This window comes from Ruditapes philippinarum, unplaced genomic scaffold, assembly GCF_026571515.1.
Source record: "Ruditapes philippinarum isolate M1 unplaced genomic scaffold, ASM2657151v2 ctg3392_1_1_1_1, whole genome shotgun sequence".
NCBI lineage: Eukaryota > Metazoa > Mollusca > Bivalvia > Venerida > Veneridae > Ruditapes > Ruditapes philippinarum.
Genome location: NW_026867191.1, coordinates 105,131 through 124,266, shown reverse-complemented (window position 1 = coordinate 124,266; position 19,136 = coordinate 105,131). Strand labels below are relative to the sequence as shown.

At 33.0% G+C, this 19,136-nt stretch overlaps 1 protein-coding gene across 1 annotated transcript in view; it reads left to right on the top strand.

Annotated features, from left to right (window-relative positions):
- Positions 1-19,136, top strand: part of LOC132735209 (dynactin subunit 1-like) — a 79,162-nt gene that overhangs the window by 24,938 nt on the left and 35,088 nt on the right. The window contains 15 exon segments of the mRNA XM_060722148.1: positions 931-1,128; positions 3,495-3,566; positions 4,656-4,763; positions 5,285-5,381; positions 6,258-6,336; positions 8,011-8,275; positions 9,060-9,161; positions 9,665-9,754; positions 10,157-10,370; positions 10,882-10,967; positions 11,703-11,830; positions 13,407-13,521; positions 15,438-15,501; positions 16,664-16,712; positions 17,426-17,582. Coding sequence (XP_060578131.1) covers positions 931-1,128; positions 3,495-3,566; positions 4,656-4,763; positions 5,285-5,381; positions 6,258-6,336; positions 8,011-8,275; positions 9,060-9,161; positions 9,665-9,754; positions 10,157-10,370; positions 10,882-10,967; positions 11,703-11,830; positions 13,407-13,521; positions 15,438-15,501; positions 16,664-16,712; positions 17,426-17,582 — 1,824 coding nt within the window.

Genomic DNA, 19,136 nt, shown 5'->3' with positions numbered 1-19,136 from the left:
TGCCCTGGGGGGTCATTGATTTTCCCTATATGCATATAGTAAAAACTTAAAAAATCTTCTTTTAAAGAACTCAAAGAGCTATGGCTAAGATATTTGGCATCAAACATGTTCTAATAGGTGTCTACCAAGTTTGTTCAAATAAAAGCCCTGGGGTCAAAATTGGCCCCGCCCCGGGGGTCATTGATTTTCCTTATATGTGTATAGCAAAAACTTAAAATCTTCTTTGAAAAAACCCAAATATCTAGAGTTAAGATATTAAGCATGAAACATCTTTTAGTGAGTGCCTACAAAGTTTGTTCAAATAAAAGACCTGGGGTGAAAATTGGCCCCGCCCCGGGGGTCATTGATTTTCCTTATATGTGTATAGCAAAAACTTAAAATCTTCTTTGAAAAAACCCAAATATCTAAAGTTTAGATATTAAGCATGAAACATCTTCTAGTTAGTGTCTACAAAGTTTGTTCAAATAAAAGCCCTGGGGTCAAAACTGGCCCGGCCCCAGGGGTGTCATTGTTTTTAACTATATGTGTATAGTAAAAACTTTAAAAAAAATCTTCTTTTAAAAAGCCCAATGAGCTAGAGCTTAGATGTTTAGCATGAAACATCTTCTTATGGGTGTCTACCAAGTTTGTGCAAATAAAAGCCCTTGGGTTAAAATTTGCCCTGCAACGTAGGGGGGATGGGGGGGGGTCCTATATACAGGTGAGCGACCTCAGGGCCATCATGGCCCTCTTGTTATTTAAAGTGTTTCATGCAGCAATATTTAAAGAAGTTGTGTTTATTACATCTTTGTACATACTTAGTGTTGGGTTATTAAATGAAACTTTCAATCAGTACAACGTACTTTACTGAAAAAAAAAATTGCCAACTTTTATCACTCTTTATGAAAAACAAATAACTAACAGAAATTTTATTAACTACATTATCTGCAGGCTTCAGCTACTGACCTCAGCACGTTGGCCTCTAATATTGACACTCAGATGACCAATCTACAACAACAACAGGAAATAGAAGGTCTGAAAGCAGAAGTGAAAGATTTGAATGAGAAACTTGATACCCTGAAGATCAAGAGAGCTGAGGATAAAGTCAAACTAAAAGAAGGGGAAAAACTCAAGATTCAACTCCAGCAGGTAAAGTTGTCTCCCTTTGTTTCAAAAGGGACATTTGTTTTTAGCTCACCTGTCACAAAGTGACAGGGTGAGCTTTTGTGATCGCTTTTCGTCCGGCGTCCGTCCGTCCGTCCATCGTCCGTCCGTCGTCCGTCGTCCGTCCGTAAACTTTTGCTTTAAATGACATCTCCTTATAAACCACTGAGCTAATTTCATCCAAACTTCACAGGAATGTTCCTTTGGTGGTCACCTTTAAAAATTGTTCAAAGAATTTAATTCCATGTAGAACTCTGGTTGCCATGGCAACCGAAAGAAAAATCTTTAAATATCTTCTTTTAAACACCCCAAGAGCTAGAGCTTAGATATTTGGCATGAAACATCTTCTAGTAAGCGTCTACCAAGTTTGTTCAAATAAAAGCCCTGGGGTCAAAATTGGCCCCGCCCAAGGGGGTCATTGATTTTCCCTATATGCATATAGTAAAAACTTAAAAAATCTTCTTTTAAAGAACCATAAGAGCTAGAGCTTAGATATTTGGCATGAAACATCTTCTAGTGAGTGTCTACCAAGTTTGTTCAAATAAAAGCCCTGGGGTCAAAATTGGCCCCGCCCCGGGGGGTCATTGATTTTCCCTATATGCATATAGTAAAAACTTAAAAAATCTTCTTTTAAAGAACCGTAAGAGCTAGAGCTTAGATATTAAGCATGAAACATCTTCTAGTAAATGTCTACCAAGTTTGTTCAAATAAAAGCCCTACGGTCAAAATTGGCCCCGCCCCAGGGGGTCATTGATTTTCCCAATATGCATATAGTAAAAACTTAAAAAATCTTCTTTTAAATAACCCAAAGAGCTAGAGCTAAGATATTAAGCATGAAACATCTTCTTGTGAGTGTCTACCAAGTTTGTTCAAATTAAAGCCCTGTGGTCAAAATTGGCCCCACCCCGGGGGGTCATTGATTTTCCCTATATGCATATAGTAAAAACTTAAAAAATCTTCTTTTAAAGAACCCAAAGAGCTAGAGCTTAGATATTTGGCATGAAACATCTTCTAGTGAATGTCTACCAAGTTTGTTCAAATAAAAGCCCTTGGGTCAAAATTGACCCCGCCCCAGGGGGTCATTGATTTTCCCTATATGTATATAGTAAAAACTTAAAAAATCTTCTTTTAAAGAACCCAAAGAGCTAGAGCTAAGATATTTAGCATGAAACATCTTCTAATAAGTGTTTACCAAGTTTGTTCAAATAAAAGCCCTGGGGTCAAAATTGGCCCCGCCCCAGGGGGTCATTGATTTTCCCTATATGCATATAGTAAAAACTTAAAAAATTCTCTTTTAAAGAACCCAAAGAGCTAGAGCTAAGATATAAAGCATGAAACATCTTCTAGTGAGTGTCTACCAAGTTTGTTCAAATTAAAGCTCTGTGGTCAAAATTGGCCCCACCCCGGGGGGTCATTGATTTTCCCTAAAAGCCCCGAGGTCAAAATTGGCCCCGCCCCAGGGGGTCATAGATTTTCCCTATATGCATATAGTAAAAACTTAAAAAATCTAAACTCAAAAGAGCTAGAGCTAAGATATTTAGCATGAAACATGTTCTAATTGGTGTCTACCAAGTATGTTCAAATAAAAGCCCTGGGGTCAAAACTGGCCCCGCCCGGGTGGGGGGGGGTCATTGATTTTCCTTATATGTGTATAGCAAAAACTTAAAAAATCTTCTTTTGAAAAAACCCAAATAGCTAGAGTTTAGATATTAAGCATGAAACATCTTTAAGTAAATATCTACAAAGTTTGTTCAAATAAAAGCCCTGGGGTCAAAACTGGCCCTGCCCCAGGGGTGTCATTGTTTTTAACTATATGTGTATAGTAAAAACCTTAAAAATCTTCTTTTAAAAAACCCAATGAGCTAGAAATTAGAGTTTAGCATGAAACTTCTTCTTATGGGTGTCTACCAAGTCTGTTCAAATAAACAAATAAAAGCCCTTGGGTAAAAATTGGCCCGGGGGTGGGGGGGGGCCTATATACAGGTGAGCGACCTCAGGGCCATCATGGCCCTCTTGTCTTTTGAAAAGACAGGTTTGGTTGTTTCCCTTGATCTCACTTTTTACAGGTTAAGCATGATTGTCTTTATGGTTTTGTTGCCATGAATGAGTAAAAATCAGTTCATTTTTTGTCTAAAATGTATAGGTTTGCCATTCATATTTTTAAAACTTAACATTTCCTAATGTTAAAGAACCATTACATGTATGGTATTTCTGCTTAAAATGGTAATTGTTTTGTAACCGGTATGTAGACCTTTAGTAAAAAAAAATTTAAAAAAAAATTATTGTTTTAAGAAATATTTTAAATTTGTATATATGAATGACATATGTTGTATGTAAATTATATTTTCTAGTTACAAGAGTATAAGACGAAGATGCAGGAGAGTAATGCAGATTTACAGAGACAGCTCCAGGCTGCTAAAAAGGTACATATGTTTATCATACAAACTGTTCCATTCTCAAGCATTTTATCATGTATCAAGATTCTTAAGTCTTATACAGGAGATATTCAACTTATGGGAATATTCATACTCTGTGATATTCATTGGTCCTCTGTGATATTGGTCCCCTTTGAAATTCATACTCTTTAATATTAGTTCCCTTTGATATTCATACTCTTTAATAGTAGTTCCCTTTGATATTGCTGCCTGTGATATTGGTTCCCTTTAAAATTCAATACTTGGTGATATTGGTCCCCTGTGAGATTGGTCCCCTTTGAAATTCATGCTCTGTAATATTGGTTCCCTTCGATATTGCTCCCTGTGATATTGGTTCCCGTTGAAATTCAATACTCAGTGATATTGGTCCCCTCTGAAATTCATACTTGTTGATATTGGTCCCCTGTGATATTGATTCCCTTTAAAATTCATTCTCTGTGATATTGTTGGTCCTTTATCATAATGATTGTATTCTAAGAAATAGGATGTATTACTTTGATCCTCGTAACAGTTTGTGCTTTTAGTCAGTTAGATATTTGCAGGCTAACTGATTTCAGTCACTATAATGCTATGAGATCTGAGGTATTGTATGCTTTTACTAAAATTATAATGTAATGTAACGGTCCCTCAGTGCTGTGTAATGTATCTTTATTGGTTCCCTGTGATATTGAACTTATGTGATATTCATAAGCTGAAGTTATATTGGTCTCCGGTAATATTCAACCCAATGTAGCGTAAGTCCCTAATATAATGAAAATATACACTAAAAATCTGTATTGAAGCCATAATAACTGACTGCCACACTTTTCATCACTGTGAGTTTGACTTCAAAGCAAGCTATTTAGCTAGCCTACAGTAGGTGTTCTCAAGAACCTGCTTTAGTCTTAAGGTGTTACTACAGTTGAAAATCTGGAAATGCACCATGTGACCTGTTACAGTGTAGGTTTTATGTGAAACAAATGCCTAAACATAATTTAAAAAATTCAAAAAGATATACTGTACAACATTGCCTTTAAGACAGTGAATGTTGCTGACTATGTAATAGCTATACATGTACATGAATGTTTTATTTTACAGGAAGCTAGAGATCATCTTGACAGTTTTGAACAGTACAAGGAGGAGATGTCTGATCTTGCTGAAACTGTTGAGATTGCTACACTTGATAAAGAGATGGCCGAGGAAAAGGTATGTGGTTGATGTACTGTATCTAACATGCTGGTTTTGTTACAGTTTATATTAATATTACATGTTATCTGTACTTATTTCATAGAATTTCAATTAAAACTTGCTTTCAGGTGTCAATTCAGATTTTTGCAAAGTCCTGTTTTGCAACAGTTTCATTTAAGATAGGCTTGTCTTGTTTATTTTGTGGTTCAGTAATAGATATGGTTTTAGCAAACTTCATTTGCATTTGATTTTGGTCTTTTATAATAGTCTCTGTACAAATACTTAACACTGAATGGCAATAAATGAACATTTAAAAGTTGTGATGTCACATTACACTGTGACGTCACAAACATTCACAGTTTGCACATATGGTAGCAACATTTGTATTGTTTGAATGTAATTGTTGGTTAAGGATAGAGGCTTTTGCGTTTGGTTAAATGGTAAACTTTGTTAATTTTAAAGTGTTATTTTGTTTGTATTAGTGTTGTATATAAGCCACAAACATGTGTTTGTCATGAACAGAATTTACTGTATTACAGTGCGAGACGTTGCAGCAAGAATTAGAACAGTATAAAGAGAAATGTGAAGAGCTTCAAGTAGACCTGGAAATATTGAAGAATGAAATTAGTGATAAAGGTACTTGTTTCATTAATTTACTGTTAACCCTGATAATATTAAAACTGATTAGTCTTTGGCCCTAGTATAGAGCCCGGCCAGCAGGCACATTCATGCAGTCTGATCAGGCTCAATACTGGTGTCTGACCATTTTCCGATATCCCTGTCATTGACTATGTACTGCTTAGCAAGTGCATTAAACAAATTTAATTAGGTTAAGGGTAGCTTTATGTGCTAAAAGATAGGGCTGTGTTTCATAGAATGTCCTAAGTCTGAAATCAAGGCTTAAGACCAAAACTGAGATAAATTTGTGTTTCAAAGAAAATGTCCTAATTAATGACAATCTTTTAATTTCTGAATAGCAATGCTAATGGGCATTTATTAAATGCAAATAAAAGGGTCTGTCATTATATTTCTTAACTTTTCTTAGGAGAATGAAATTATTTATAGTCTATAGTATTTGACTGAAGATAAAAATGTTTATTGAAATGGTCTTAAGTTAGTTCTAAAGTTGGTTTTATGTCCTAGGACTTAGGTAACACTTAGCACTTTCTATGAAACGCAGCCCAGACCCTTTGTTAAACTCCTAAAAGTTTGTTTTGTAATATTTGTATGTCATTTTCATGATTTATTTGACATGGAAGATCAAGGGTCAGAATATTCATTTCTGTCCATTTATAGATTTTTATATGCTTGACAAGCAAATTTAAGATTTAATTTTTTTTCTGACTTTATTGTTTACTATCAGAGCTGTTATTCAATATTTGTCATTAAGTCACCAGAGTGGTGCACAAAATTAAGAAACTGTAGTATTTTTTTGACACCAGCTTGTCCATTGACAGACCACTATTTGAGATTGGTAATTGTATTTATTTATATTTTCGAATATTTTTCTAGGATCAGAGGGTGTGGCCACTGATTACACTGTTAAACAGCTGAATCAGCAGATTGATAGATTAAAGGAAGCTTTAGTTAAGTAAGTACAACAACATTAAATGAATTGCCCATAAAGTAAGTACACCAATTTTAAAAGAATTGCCTGTATTCATGTGCAAATCTTATGACCACTCCACAAAATAGATAAGCAGCTTTATCTATTTATGTAGAAATCATTAAATACAGTCAAACGTGTATTAAGCGACCGCGCAAGGTAAACACCCAAAACGGTCGCTTAAAGAAACGGTCTCGTAAGACAAAGCATGATATAAAAGTCAAAATTTATAAATGACATCTTTCTTTTTGCGGTGGGAATGTTTTTCAACTTCATTTTTATAAATGTTCAATGATTAGTATGCTCCGATAATCTAAATGGATGCTAATGTAAAATCTAGTTTTCTGATATTTATTGACAAAACAATTTTGATACATTATGTACATGTTTGACATTTTTCCAGAATTTTTTAATTTCTCCGTTGTTTTTCCTTGTATCCAACACGAAAACCCTATTAGTGAAGGTGTTTTCTGTTGTGCATTTTCTCATTTGAAATAAACAAACTACATCTAATTGTTACGATTCATTTAATTGCTGATCAAGTTCAAGGTCAATTCAATGCAGTCTAAATGTCAACAAGCGAAGTGTATACACCATCTAGGTAGGGGCGGAGCGTTGCATTGTTTATTCGATATTATTGGATAATACACGTCACGCGTATACTTAACTTCATTTGCATACACTAAAACGGTCTGGGAAATAGAGGTTTTCACACATTTATTTGTTGTGTTTTGATTGTTGACACTTGTGGTATTACCAGATGGCGTTCTTTAAAAACACAATTACTTGACAGGTAAAAGTGGTCGTTTAATGAAAAGATTTATCTCAATTAGCTTACTAAGTAGCGGTCGCTGGTCGCGTTGAGCAAAAGTTGCTTAATACATTAAAGATATAGACAGAAAATGATCGGGGGGAATTTAAAGTGGTTGTTTAAGACAAAAGTCGCTTAATACATGTGGTCGCATGGGCAAGTTAGACTGTAAAGAGTTGTTATGATACTTTTTTGAAATTTGTTTCACATCAAAGAACTATTATTTGAAATTTTTTTTTGTCCAGAAAACGAAAAAAAAAATTTGTGGCTTCATACAAGATTTGTAAAATTAAATGAATATATGACTAGTTAGAAAGAATAAGTTTCTTCAGTTATATTTTATGTATAACCAGAATGATAACATGTCTTAACTTAAAATCTCAAAGGTGATATTTCAAGTGCAAAGTTTAAATATTTGGTATAATTTTTTTGTCGGGATTCATTTGATAACAAAACATGGCTTTTAAATTATTTGTCTGACCTGACTATATATAAACTGTATGTTGTCAATTTTAGTACTTTGACATTGAAATCACCTATACATTCAAGGGACTGTACATTCAAATTCAATTAAGAGAAGTCCATTACACAAATTTAGCTGTGTCCAGTTAGCTTACAGAATTTACATTTAGCTTGCAAAATGTCTACAACATTCGGTCGTTCTATTTGTATGCACATTTGCGTCTGAAATAATGCACTGAGTGGCATCCAAGGTCTTCCTCCACTAGTAAAGCTAGAAAGTCACCATATGACATTATACTGTTGGTGCGACATAAAACCAAATAATAAAAAAATATCTAAAGGGTTAAGTATCTTAGATTAAACAAGGTCGTTATTGTTATTACTAGGATGCGTGACTTATCCAACACTGAGAAACACGAGAATCAGAAGTTAACCAAGCAGAACGAGGCAATGACCACGGAGATCAAACAGCTGAAGAAAGATAAAGACCGGTTGGCGGCCGACGTTTCAGCACTGAATGAGCAGGTGATTGAACTTCAGGAGCAGGTAGATTGTGCCCTCGGTGCGGAGGAAATGGTGGAGAAACTGACGGAACAAAACCTGACACTAGAGGAGCAGATGCAGGAGTTGCAAGATGAGAAAACTGATCTGGTAATAAAATCAGAATGTTTGATATTATTATAACCAATGTTAGTTATACAAGTGCTCTTAATACATTTTCATGAGGATCTAATTTGTGGTTTATAATTTCCATGATTTGTTATAAACAGAAGTGAGTGGTAGTATAATTGAAGTTATTTTTAGCACAATATTTTATGAGTTATTGATGAAGTAATTGAATAAGCAATTGAATGAGTGAGATATACATGTACTATTAGGTATATATTTTATTTATTCATGCAATGGCTAATCGTGAAAAAATGTTTATTCAGATAAAAAATATTTTGGCTTACACAGATTGTAATTATAGTCCTTGTAGTCTGTCTGATGTTTGGTATATTTCATGATAAGTAAAACCACAGGCAGGATTTATTCCGCTTCTAAACTTCTTTACGATAAGTTAGCAAGGGTGTAACGGTTTACCAGTATACCGATATATTGCAAGCGGCCATGTAAATTACATAAGTGGCCCAGCTGTGAATGTTCATGGGCGTTTAGTTTTTTTTATCAAATTGTTTGACACTTTACTTTCTATTTAGTCCTTTCTACTAAGAATATTATATACATATGATAATAACATATAATGTTACACCATCTTTACATCAAAACATATACACCACAATACGTATTGCAATATATTGCAATACGCTTTTGCAAAATGGCAATATATTGCAATATGGTTTTTGCCGTATTGTTACACCCCTATAAGTCATGGTCAGATGGCCAAAGTTGATAAATTGTTTGCTCATGTAATAAAGTTATATTCTGTTCTTAGGAAGCGATGAATGAAATGAATGAAGAACTGCAGGAGAATGCAAGAGTTACGGAACTTGAATTACGGGAAGAAGTTGACCTTTCTAATGCCAAGACTTTAGAGGTATAATTCTTATTTTTTAAGGGATTTTAAATATATAAAAAAAAGAAAAAAAAGAGCTACCAATGGTATTGAGTCTCGGCCATCTTGTGTTCTTCCTCATTATGTCAACGAATGACAATATTCATGTTGAAATTAATTTTTCCACAAAAATTTCTTGAGTTTTGTCACAATATAATTTAAGTTTGCAAATATTTGAATAATCTTTACTTACATTAGAGCAATTGAGCTTCATGTAAAAAAAATGTTATCATTTATAATGTTTGTTTTTCACCAATATCCAAGTGCGTTTGAACCACATAATTATACTTTAACAGCGAAATTATATTTTGATAATGAAAATATATTTTGACAATGCTTCATGAAAATAACAAAATTTTTATTCACCATGTTATTTCAGTAATGTACATTTCTTCAGTACACATCTTTGAGTGTGGCTTTAAAATAAATCAAATTTCACCTATACATAATTATGTAGAATATAATTTTCCTCTTTTTTTTTTCAGGCTGTTAGAAAATTGGAGGCCACCCAAGAATCGATGTCTGATTATGAAAAAACTATTACCAAGTTCAGAGATTTAGTCGCCCAGTTACAGGTCAGTAATGTTTAAAATAACCAGAACATTTTATTTTCCAGACAACAAAGTATCAATTAAGTGTAGTCTTTTTTTCGAAAGTTTTAAATCAAAGTCAATAAAATATTTTGACATTTGCATTAAGTTAATAAATAATTTCAGCTCAGTTTTAACTTACTTTTCCTAAACACACTTTAATTTATTGATTGATAAAAGCACTTAATGTGATGCTATTTTTCATAGACTGTTTGTTTTTTTTTTTGTTAAAGGTTACAGGTGATCAAAGTCAAGGCCACAGAGGCTAAATATAGATTTTTCAAATCTTTTTTTATCATATTATGATTGTGTTTGAACCTTTTTTAAAGCCACATTGGAATGCATCTATTTGTGTTATCAAATATTCTTGTCATGACCTTGTTACAGGACACTATCAGAGAGTTAAAGAGCAAGTCCGAGACGGAAACAAAGGCCGAGTCTCCACAGATCGAGATGTTTGATTTCAAGACGAAGTTTGCCGAGTCGAAAGCATTTGCCAAGACCATCGATATGGAGTTAAGAAAACTGGACGTGACCCAGGCCAACATGCATGTGCAGTTGTTACAGTCTTTCATGGCTGAGTCATTCCTGAGAAGAGGCAGTAAGTACATTGGTGTTAAATGTTAGAATAATTTGTAGAAAATATATGATTTGATTAAAATTATGTTGTAAAAGTGAAGTATCTAAAAATTGTATGAGTATAGTTAAATATTTTTGTGATCTTTATGAATTCAAAATATTAGTGGCAATAATTGTAAACCTATGCAACCAATGTGGCTTCAGGTCTGCATTCTATTCTGTGCTGCAAAGCTATTGGTTGTTCTTTTTCATATACAGCAGTACATGTTATTGTGTGCATAACTGTAGAGTAGTTTTTGACTGTTGTGAATTTACATAATTACCACATTATTGAGTTTCTTGTTATATCATCAAGCACAAAGAAACATCCAGCAGGCTGTCTGACTGACAATTTTATTAATTCTTTTTGAGAAATAAACTAGGATTTCCTTTTCTTTTGGTGTTTATTAATTCAAGTTTTGTCTAAATGTTTTATAGACATATAAAGAAATCTTTCAACAGTATATTGACTTACATTTATATATATCTTGTAGGTGACCATGATGCTTTGCTTGTGTTATTGATGGTTCCCCGTATAATCAGCAAAGCTGAGCTTCTAGCTACCCAGATCAGAGACAAGGTAAATCCTTAAAGAAATTATTGGAACTTAACTTTTCCACTCATGTGTGTACCTGAATGCATGGAGGGGCACCTGTGGTCACTTTCAATCAGAAAAGCTGGAAAGTTGCCATATGATCTTAACAGTGTTAATGCTAGCAATTACAAGCTGATCTGACTGAATTTTAGTATTTTGACAGGGAGGTTTTGAAAGAACCAATGTACTGTTTCCAAGTTCTATAAAATTTAGACAAAAAGATAATTTTTAGATTTTCTGTTTCAAGCCTAAGTTGTTTTGATCACTGTGTCTTCATTGTCAGTCTTGTGCAAAAACTTTAATGTAGCCCATTATTTAAACATTTAAAAGGCATTTCTACTAAACTTTGAGTACTATATAATCATTGTAAGACGTAGTTTTAAGACAGGGGGCATAAACTGAAAGCAGTATTTTAGGAGTTATGCCCCGTTTTAACTTTGGATTTTTGTCAAAATTACCTAATAATGTAGAATGATTTTAAAACTATAGAAGGGATCAGCATAAAATTTGTAATACTTAATAGTCATTACAAGGTACAGTTGTAAGACAAGGGACATTATTCCAGATGAAATAGTTTATAAATTATGCCCCTTTTTAAATTAGAGTTTTTATGAAAATTTTTAAGACTGACTAAATTTTGTTATCACTGAAGATTGTTCACTCCATGCAGTGCTCTTGTTAGACTTTATTGTTTTGAAATCACTTTTATTTTTGTTTTAGTATGAAATGATGACAACTTTTGACCGTGCTACAGTGTTGAAGTCACACAAGGCAGAGCAGTCGAGTTTTGCCAACCACATGATCATGATGTTAAACCTTCTACAGAGTGTGATGAGACAGTATGAAAGGTTAGAGTTACCTCCCTTGTTCAATCTTACTATATTAGGTAGCTTTTCAGGTCTATAAAAGATTGTTTGTTCCGAAGGTCCCAAGTGAATTCTTAAAGATCCACATTGAGTTGTTTTAAGTCTATCAATCTACATTAGCTGCTGGGTATCTTCCCTATTACTTGACAATCTTGTTTTAAATACAAAACAAAAACAAAACAAAAAACCACTAAGTAATTCACATTCTTCTGGGCTATTTGTTATAGATAAGTCATAACTGCATGTAGATGCTTCCAGTTTTATGTTAAAATATTTTTAGGCAATTTGATTAAAAGGATTAGCAAACCTGACATTTGATAAACATGGAGATATTGTCAAAAATACCAATTTTTGAAGGCATTTTGGTCCAGAATCTATCATATGGTTTTATTATGGTGTAAAATTTTGATTGTCCCAATTGACAGATATAAGTTTTCCCAATTTACTAAGTGATGAAATTGAATTCAGACAAATTCTCTTGCATATTACCTTTTTTTTTATAAAAGGACATTTATACAACTCGACCAGACCTACATGTACATATAGATTGTTATCATTTATCATTTTGTACACAATTATTCCCATGTAGAGAAGTTACAGAAGCTGAAATGTTTAAGATATATTAACATTACACTTCAGCCTCATTAAAACGCTCATGTTGGGGTCCAATGTCTCAACACCGCGTTCTAACGAGGCTCTCATTAGAACGCTCATTGCGAAATTACCGCATTACCCCACCCACTGCATATATATATTTAACGCTGATTTTTTTACTTACTGTTCAATGAATATCGACATTATCTTTTTCTAAAACCATTCAATGATGTAAACATATATTATATTCACAAATAATACTAATTATATTTAAAAGAAAGGAAAAACTTTCGAAAGAAAATTATAAATCATGAATGTAGTGTAAAACAGGTAGCCATTACTGTAATGACGTTTTATTAACTAGGGGGACACAACTAAAGCTGGACTGTAAATGACACTGTAATTTACAGTCCAGCTTTAGTTGTGTCCCCTAGTAAATCAAACGCCAATTACCACCTGTCATGGCCGCTCTATTTACAGTGCAGGATTTTAAATTGATTTTGGGCTTGTGGGTTATTTAATTCAGCGAGGTTTACATGTCAAATATATGTGTGTGAATTTTAGTTTATTTATACTCACCACCGAATGCCAATGTAACAGTTATGAAATGAATTTGAGATTTTGGAAACAATTTGATGCATGACTGATGGACAGGTAAAACAACAAAAGAGCGGATAAACGCTTACCTGGGCATGTTTTTTCACACCCTTTGGCGAATCATAAATGTCCTAATAACAAATTGTTTATTGTACTTGGATCTATCAAATTGAGCAAGCGTTATAGCGCGCTATAAATCTAAGTCTACTTAAAAAAAAAATTTTTTTTTGGGGGGGGGGGGGTTTTTTTTTTTGTTTGTTTTTTGGGAGCCAAGGTCTATGAGCGCTCTACTGAGATTAGCGTTATAGTGAAGAGCGAGTTATCGAGGCTACAGTGTAAAAGTAAAAAAAATTTTGTAAATTTACAGTGCTTTGAAGACATGCAGTGTCGATCTGTTCTTGAAGGTGGGGACATTGTTGCCTGAAATGGCAGCTCATGAAAAATCACTGGACTACTTTATCGATCTTCTTCGCAAAGATCAGGTAAATTTTTAGCCACCTTCAGACTGTGTTCCTGTAATTATTCCGTAAATATCAACTTACATGTATGTCAAGAAATAGTATAATAAATCCTATTCAGCTCTGGCCTTTTTCAAATATTTTTTTTTGTAAAACGTATATTAAGTACGTTTTTGTCTCGTGGGATGGTGTTATTCACAGTGACATCATTTTTTCAGAAAATACCAATATTGCGACTGATTGTCTTTCCAATACTGTGAAATCATTTGTATTCGTGGGCATGAAATTTCGTGGTTTTATCAAAACTGGCATTTTCATGGGTTCTTAAATTCGTGGATTTTCATTTTCTTGTGAAAAAAAAAGCAATGGAAAGTAATATTTCACTTAATCACCGCGCTGTGTTGCTTACCGCGTGTATATAACACAGCTTTTGTCAATGAATTTAATCCTTGCCTCTAGGAGTAACACAGTTACTGCCGATAATTATCAGCATTTCACACGTTTGTGTGACATGATATGCAGCTCAATTGGTAACACTGCCCCTATAATTCGCCAATGTAAACACCGCCTAAATTATTACGATTATCTGCCACTTTAACCAGCGAATCGGTCCAAAACTACACACTACGTTCACATCGACTGTGTAAATTTATATGCATATAAATTAATCAGAATAAGTGCCTAAATACAGTTAGATATGTATGTGTGTATCTAGTAAAAAGACGACGGCTTCTTTGATTATTTTCGGAGATAGCCAGTCACATACCAATTTCATATTGAAATTTATTTAAAATGGATAATATAAACACTAGTCGTGTAAAGTTTTATAGGTGCTATTTAATGCACTGGTTCCCATATTTACTCGATTATGCAAAGTATTCTAGCTAATACAATCAAGTAGCCTATAAGCGATCAAGTACTAGTAGTCCCCCGGATATTTATATGGCTAAGCAGCGAACGGCTCGATCATTTTTTTTTTTAACATCGCATGTGGCTCGAGTCTCGGCCGCTATCAGACAGCAAATTGTAAGCAGATAAACAATCGATTTTTTTTCAAGTTCTTTAAATTTTGCAAAACTTAATTAAAATTTTTATGGATCTAATTTGTCACTGACCTGATTATTAGTTATACATTCAAACATGTACCACAAGATCCGCCGGAAAAAGAAGCGCCGACGCATGTTGTGATAAATGGAACAGAGAAATGGTAAAAAGTATTTGTTGAGATAAAATTTCGTCGGGTCTTAAATTCGTGGATTGACCTATCCACGAAAACCACGAAAATTCGTGCCCCACGAATAATAATGATTTCACAGTATATGTTTACAATACACGTGATTTTTAAATTTGAATTCTCTCTTTATTTCTGTATGCTCGTCCTGAGATTGATTGACTTTCTAAAGCATACTCATGATACATGCAACTTTCAAATTGAATGCTTTGTTGATTAAGGCATTTATCTATTTATAGATTTTACTATAATTGGAAAAAACTGAAATGTTTTAGATTTAGATATTAAAAGATATAATTAGGTGAATGTAAATTTATTTAATTTCTTTCCTTAAAAAGCAAAATTGTTGAAAATTATAAGAGCCTTTTTGAAAGCTTGAAATAATTATGAAAAATTGTTTGAAAGACTTTCTATTTCCAAATCAAGAATTTTTTAGAAAATTTAGTTTTTTTAAAAAATGTTTCTATGTTAGTATTATTTAAAAAATACAAATTTTTTTTTTCAATGACAAGGGCTGAAACTGAATACTTTACCTATTCTAAGTTAGAGTAAATACCCCAGTCTGTACCATAGATTTCTCTTATGTTTTTTATCTGGATCCAGCCAAAACGTTTTTAAATTTAATCCCATTTTATTAAGATAAGGGGTGTTTTAAAAATTAAAAAATTAACAAACAAAATGAACCAGAAATTTGTTTTGTTTCTTTCAGCTTGATGAAACAACTTTTGTTGAATTTTTGGGACAAGCTATCAACTTCTTCCAGGAAAAATTTAACTTCTGACCTTTGACCCTCTGCCCTTGACCTAATAAAAATGTAAAGTACTCAGGACAAAATTTTTCTGGCCCTTTAATTTTAATAAGTCTGGCTGCCCTTTACTCCCCAATAGGAAGACCCATTGGATTATTAACGCGGGGCCTTGGGAAAGGAATTTTCTGTGTGACATTTAAACCCCCCGCGCCATGACCAAAACCAACTTTAATGGGTTTGGGGACCAGCATGGTTTCCAGACCGGGCCTGCTCCCTCCGCCAGTCTGATAAAGGATCCTTTGCTTTAGCTACCCCGTTTTCTCTATTTTTGTAATAGGGGTTTTTTTAAAGTAACAGAAATGGATCCTGATCAATGGCAGGGATCGCAGGCTGGTCTGGAACCCTTTCCCGGGGCCCGAAAAACGACAATTTTTTAAATTTTTGTCATGGTGCGGCTCTTTTTGATCTAGGACATTTGATTTGTAAGGGCCCTTTTGTCTCTAAATTTGCAGTCCCAAAAATGTTGTTGAAATTAGTAGTCAGTAAATTTGGGGAAAAATTTGGGTTTAAATTAATTTAAAAAAATTATTCAGGAACCCAGAAGGTGCTTGACTCCCCGGAAATGGCCAAAAAAAATTTTTTGTTGTGTAAAAATTAGCTTTTAAATATAAACAAAAATAAAACAAAAAAAACCCTTATAAACCCAGGTCTTAAAAGGGTGTAGGAATCGGGTTAAAAAAAATTTTTAAAAAAAAAAATTTTGGGAAAACAGGGGAAAAATCAGATCAGGAAAAACCTTTTTTAACTTCCTGCAATCTTTTATGAAATTTTTTATAGGTTGATGATATTTTGTTTTGAGGATGTGAAATTTTTTAATTATTAAAAGGTCATATGAAGATAAAATTAAAATGCCCAATTCTGTGTATATGTACATTTAGATTTTACCAGTTTACTAATAAAACTCCACCTTCCAAATCAAACCTTCCACTAAACTCGTAATCTTGTAATCATGAATGTGATTATCTTGTAATCTTGAATAAGATAAGCAGCAGCAAACCTTGTTTTCGTATCAGCTTTAAAATTTTGCAAAAGATTTAACAAAAATTTTGTTTGTGATTTTTTCACAACTTTTTAAATTTTGTACATCTGAACAATTTAGGAGATTTCTGTACTACATTATGAGTGACCAACTCACTTGGTTTTTCAGCGCGTCGACTGTAAGTACCGATTGGGCGGGTGAAGCACTTATACCAGGTGAACAAAAATTTATTACTGTATTGGGTTTCCAAAAAATGTTAAGGTCGCTTGTTTTTGTCAGTCAATACTGTATTTGCTTAATAAATCCCCTTATTTTGAAGTTATTAAAATTATCAGTACGATTTCGAAAAGTGAACCAACAAAATTTGGCTTTTTTGCACACAACAGAATCAGTCCTGATTTTTGACATTACAGCAATTGGACTTTCTTATTATTTACAAGGGTTTTGCATAAAGAAACCTTGTGAGATAAACTGAAGTTTGGACTGCGTCTTATAAGAAGATGCGATTAGAAGCGAATATGTACGGTACCTTATATAGTAATAGGTGCTAAGATAGTAATTTTGTTTTGGAGAATAAAGTGGAGGTGGATGAACAGAACTTATGCATTTGTTCTAATATATGCTGCATGTGTGCTGAAATTTTATAGGTACCAATTAATAAACATTCTAGTTGATGTGTTTGTTCTAATAAATGCCTCATGAACATTGTTAATTGTATTTAGCACAAATATTAAATGTGTTTTAGGCAGATAAAGGTGATTAAACGCTTACTAAATTTGTTTCTTATAAATAAGCTTCAAAACCTTCATCACAATTCGGCCTTTAAAAAAAATGCATAGGCACAAAAGTTCAAATTTCTTCAGAGATTTTTATATTGGCATAATATTATAATCATTGAATTTATAGGTAGTGACATATAGCTTATTTTGATTTTTGCACATTACATGCATGTTAAAATAATGTATTGATTTGTTTTTGAGCAGCCTGGCCAAGAGGGTACGGAAATTTCTGTGTTGCTACGTGACCTTGAGAATTATAACAATGACACCAGGATGTGTGCCAGAAAGGTAAAAACTTCATGTTAGTCGAGATTAATAGTTCTGGTATTACTGTTGTTGTTGTTGCTGTTGCTGTCAGACAATGTGTTGAATGTTAGACAGCATGTTAGTTATTTGAATCAGTGCATTTTGTGTACTGTACTGTTTAAAAAGAATATAGTTTTAAATTTGTTTTTTTAGCTTATCTGTTTTTAAGGAAAAGTTGAGCTTTTATGATCGCTGCAGCGCCATTGTCATTTGTGTTGTCATGCAAAACTTTAAATGTAGCCCATTATTCAAACATTTTGAAATAAATTTTAAAATACGTGCTTGTCCCGACAAGGTACAGTTGTGAGACAAGAGGCGTAATTCTGAAAGGAATATTTTTGGAGAAATGCCCCTTTTTAATCTAGAATTTTTAAAGATTGGTGTTTTCACCGCATGCAGTGCTCTTGTTTTGCTTAAGGAAGCATGAAATTTTCAGTCATACAGTTTTAACAAAATTTTGAATGACAGGCAGAAACTTCCAGCTTTCATTTCAGGTCAAGAAAAAAGGGCAGCTGCTTTTTTGTTGGCATGTCATTTTATCTAGTCCTGCCAATATCCATGCTCATACTTGAAAATTACTTAATTTATGTTGATATAATGAAATTTTTAAAACCTGAAATGATGAATTCATTAAGAATTAATGAAATGATGACATTAGTTAAAGATGAAAATGATGTCATTAGTTAAATTTGAAATAAACCAATTAGTCACAGTCAATATGATGCTTTTAGTTAAAGTTAAGATTATGCCATTGCTTAAAGTCAAAATGATACCATTTATGATGACATCAGTTTAAGCTGAAATAATGTCATATGTTAAAGTTAAAATGCTGAAGTTATATCAATAGTTAAAGCTGATTTTGTCTATTAGTTAAGGCTGAAATAATGACTCAAATTAAAGTTGAAATGATGCCATTAGATAAAGTTGAAATGATGCTATTATTTAATGGTGAAATTATGTTATTAGTTTAAGTTGAAAAAATATCACTAGTTAAATCTGAAAAGATGCCATTAGTAACTTTTTAGTTAAAGCTAAAATGATAGTTTAAGTTTAAATTATGTCTCTAGTAGTTAAAGCTGAAATGATGGCTTATGTTAAAAGCTTAAATGTTGCTATTAGTTAAAGTTGAAATGATGCATTTAGTTAAAAGCAAAAAATGATGTCATAAGTTAAAGTGGAAATGATGTCATAAGTTAAATTTGCAATGATGCTCTTAAGTAAAGCTTGAAAGTCATTTCATTACATCATTTTAACTATTAGAGCAGAAGCAGTTATCATGAAATTTAAACCTGTGCAAATCTTAATATAGTAAAAAAGAATTAACAAGACACTTATTGTGATAAAAATATGCATGGACTTTTGTTGTATGAACTGGTTTATTTATACTAAACATGTTGGTGTGCAATTAATTCTATTAGATTCAAAGTGCTGAACAGGTAAAATGGTGAAGGTGATAACTGGGTCAGGTTCATTATCAATATGTCACAAACATGTTCACATTATCTTGAGTTTAAACTTGGTCAACTTTTTGTTTAG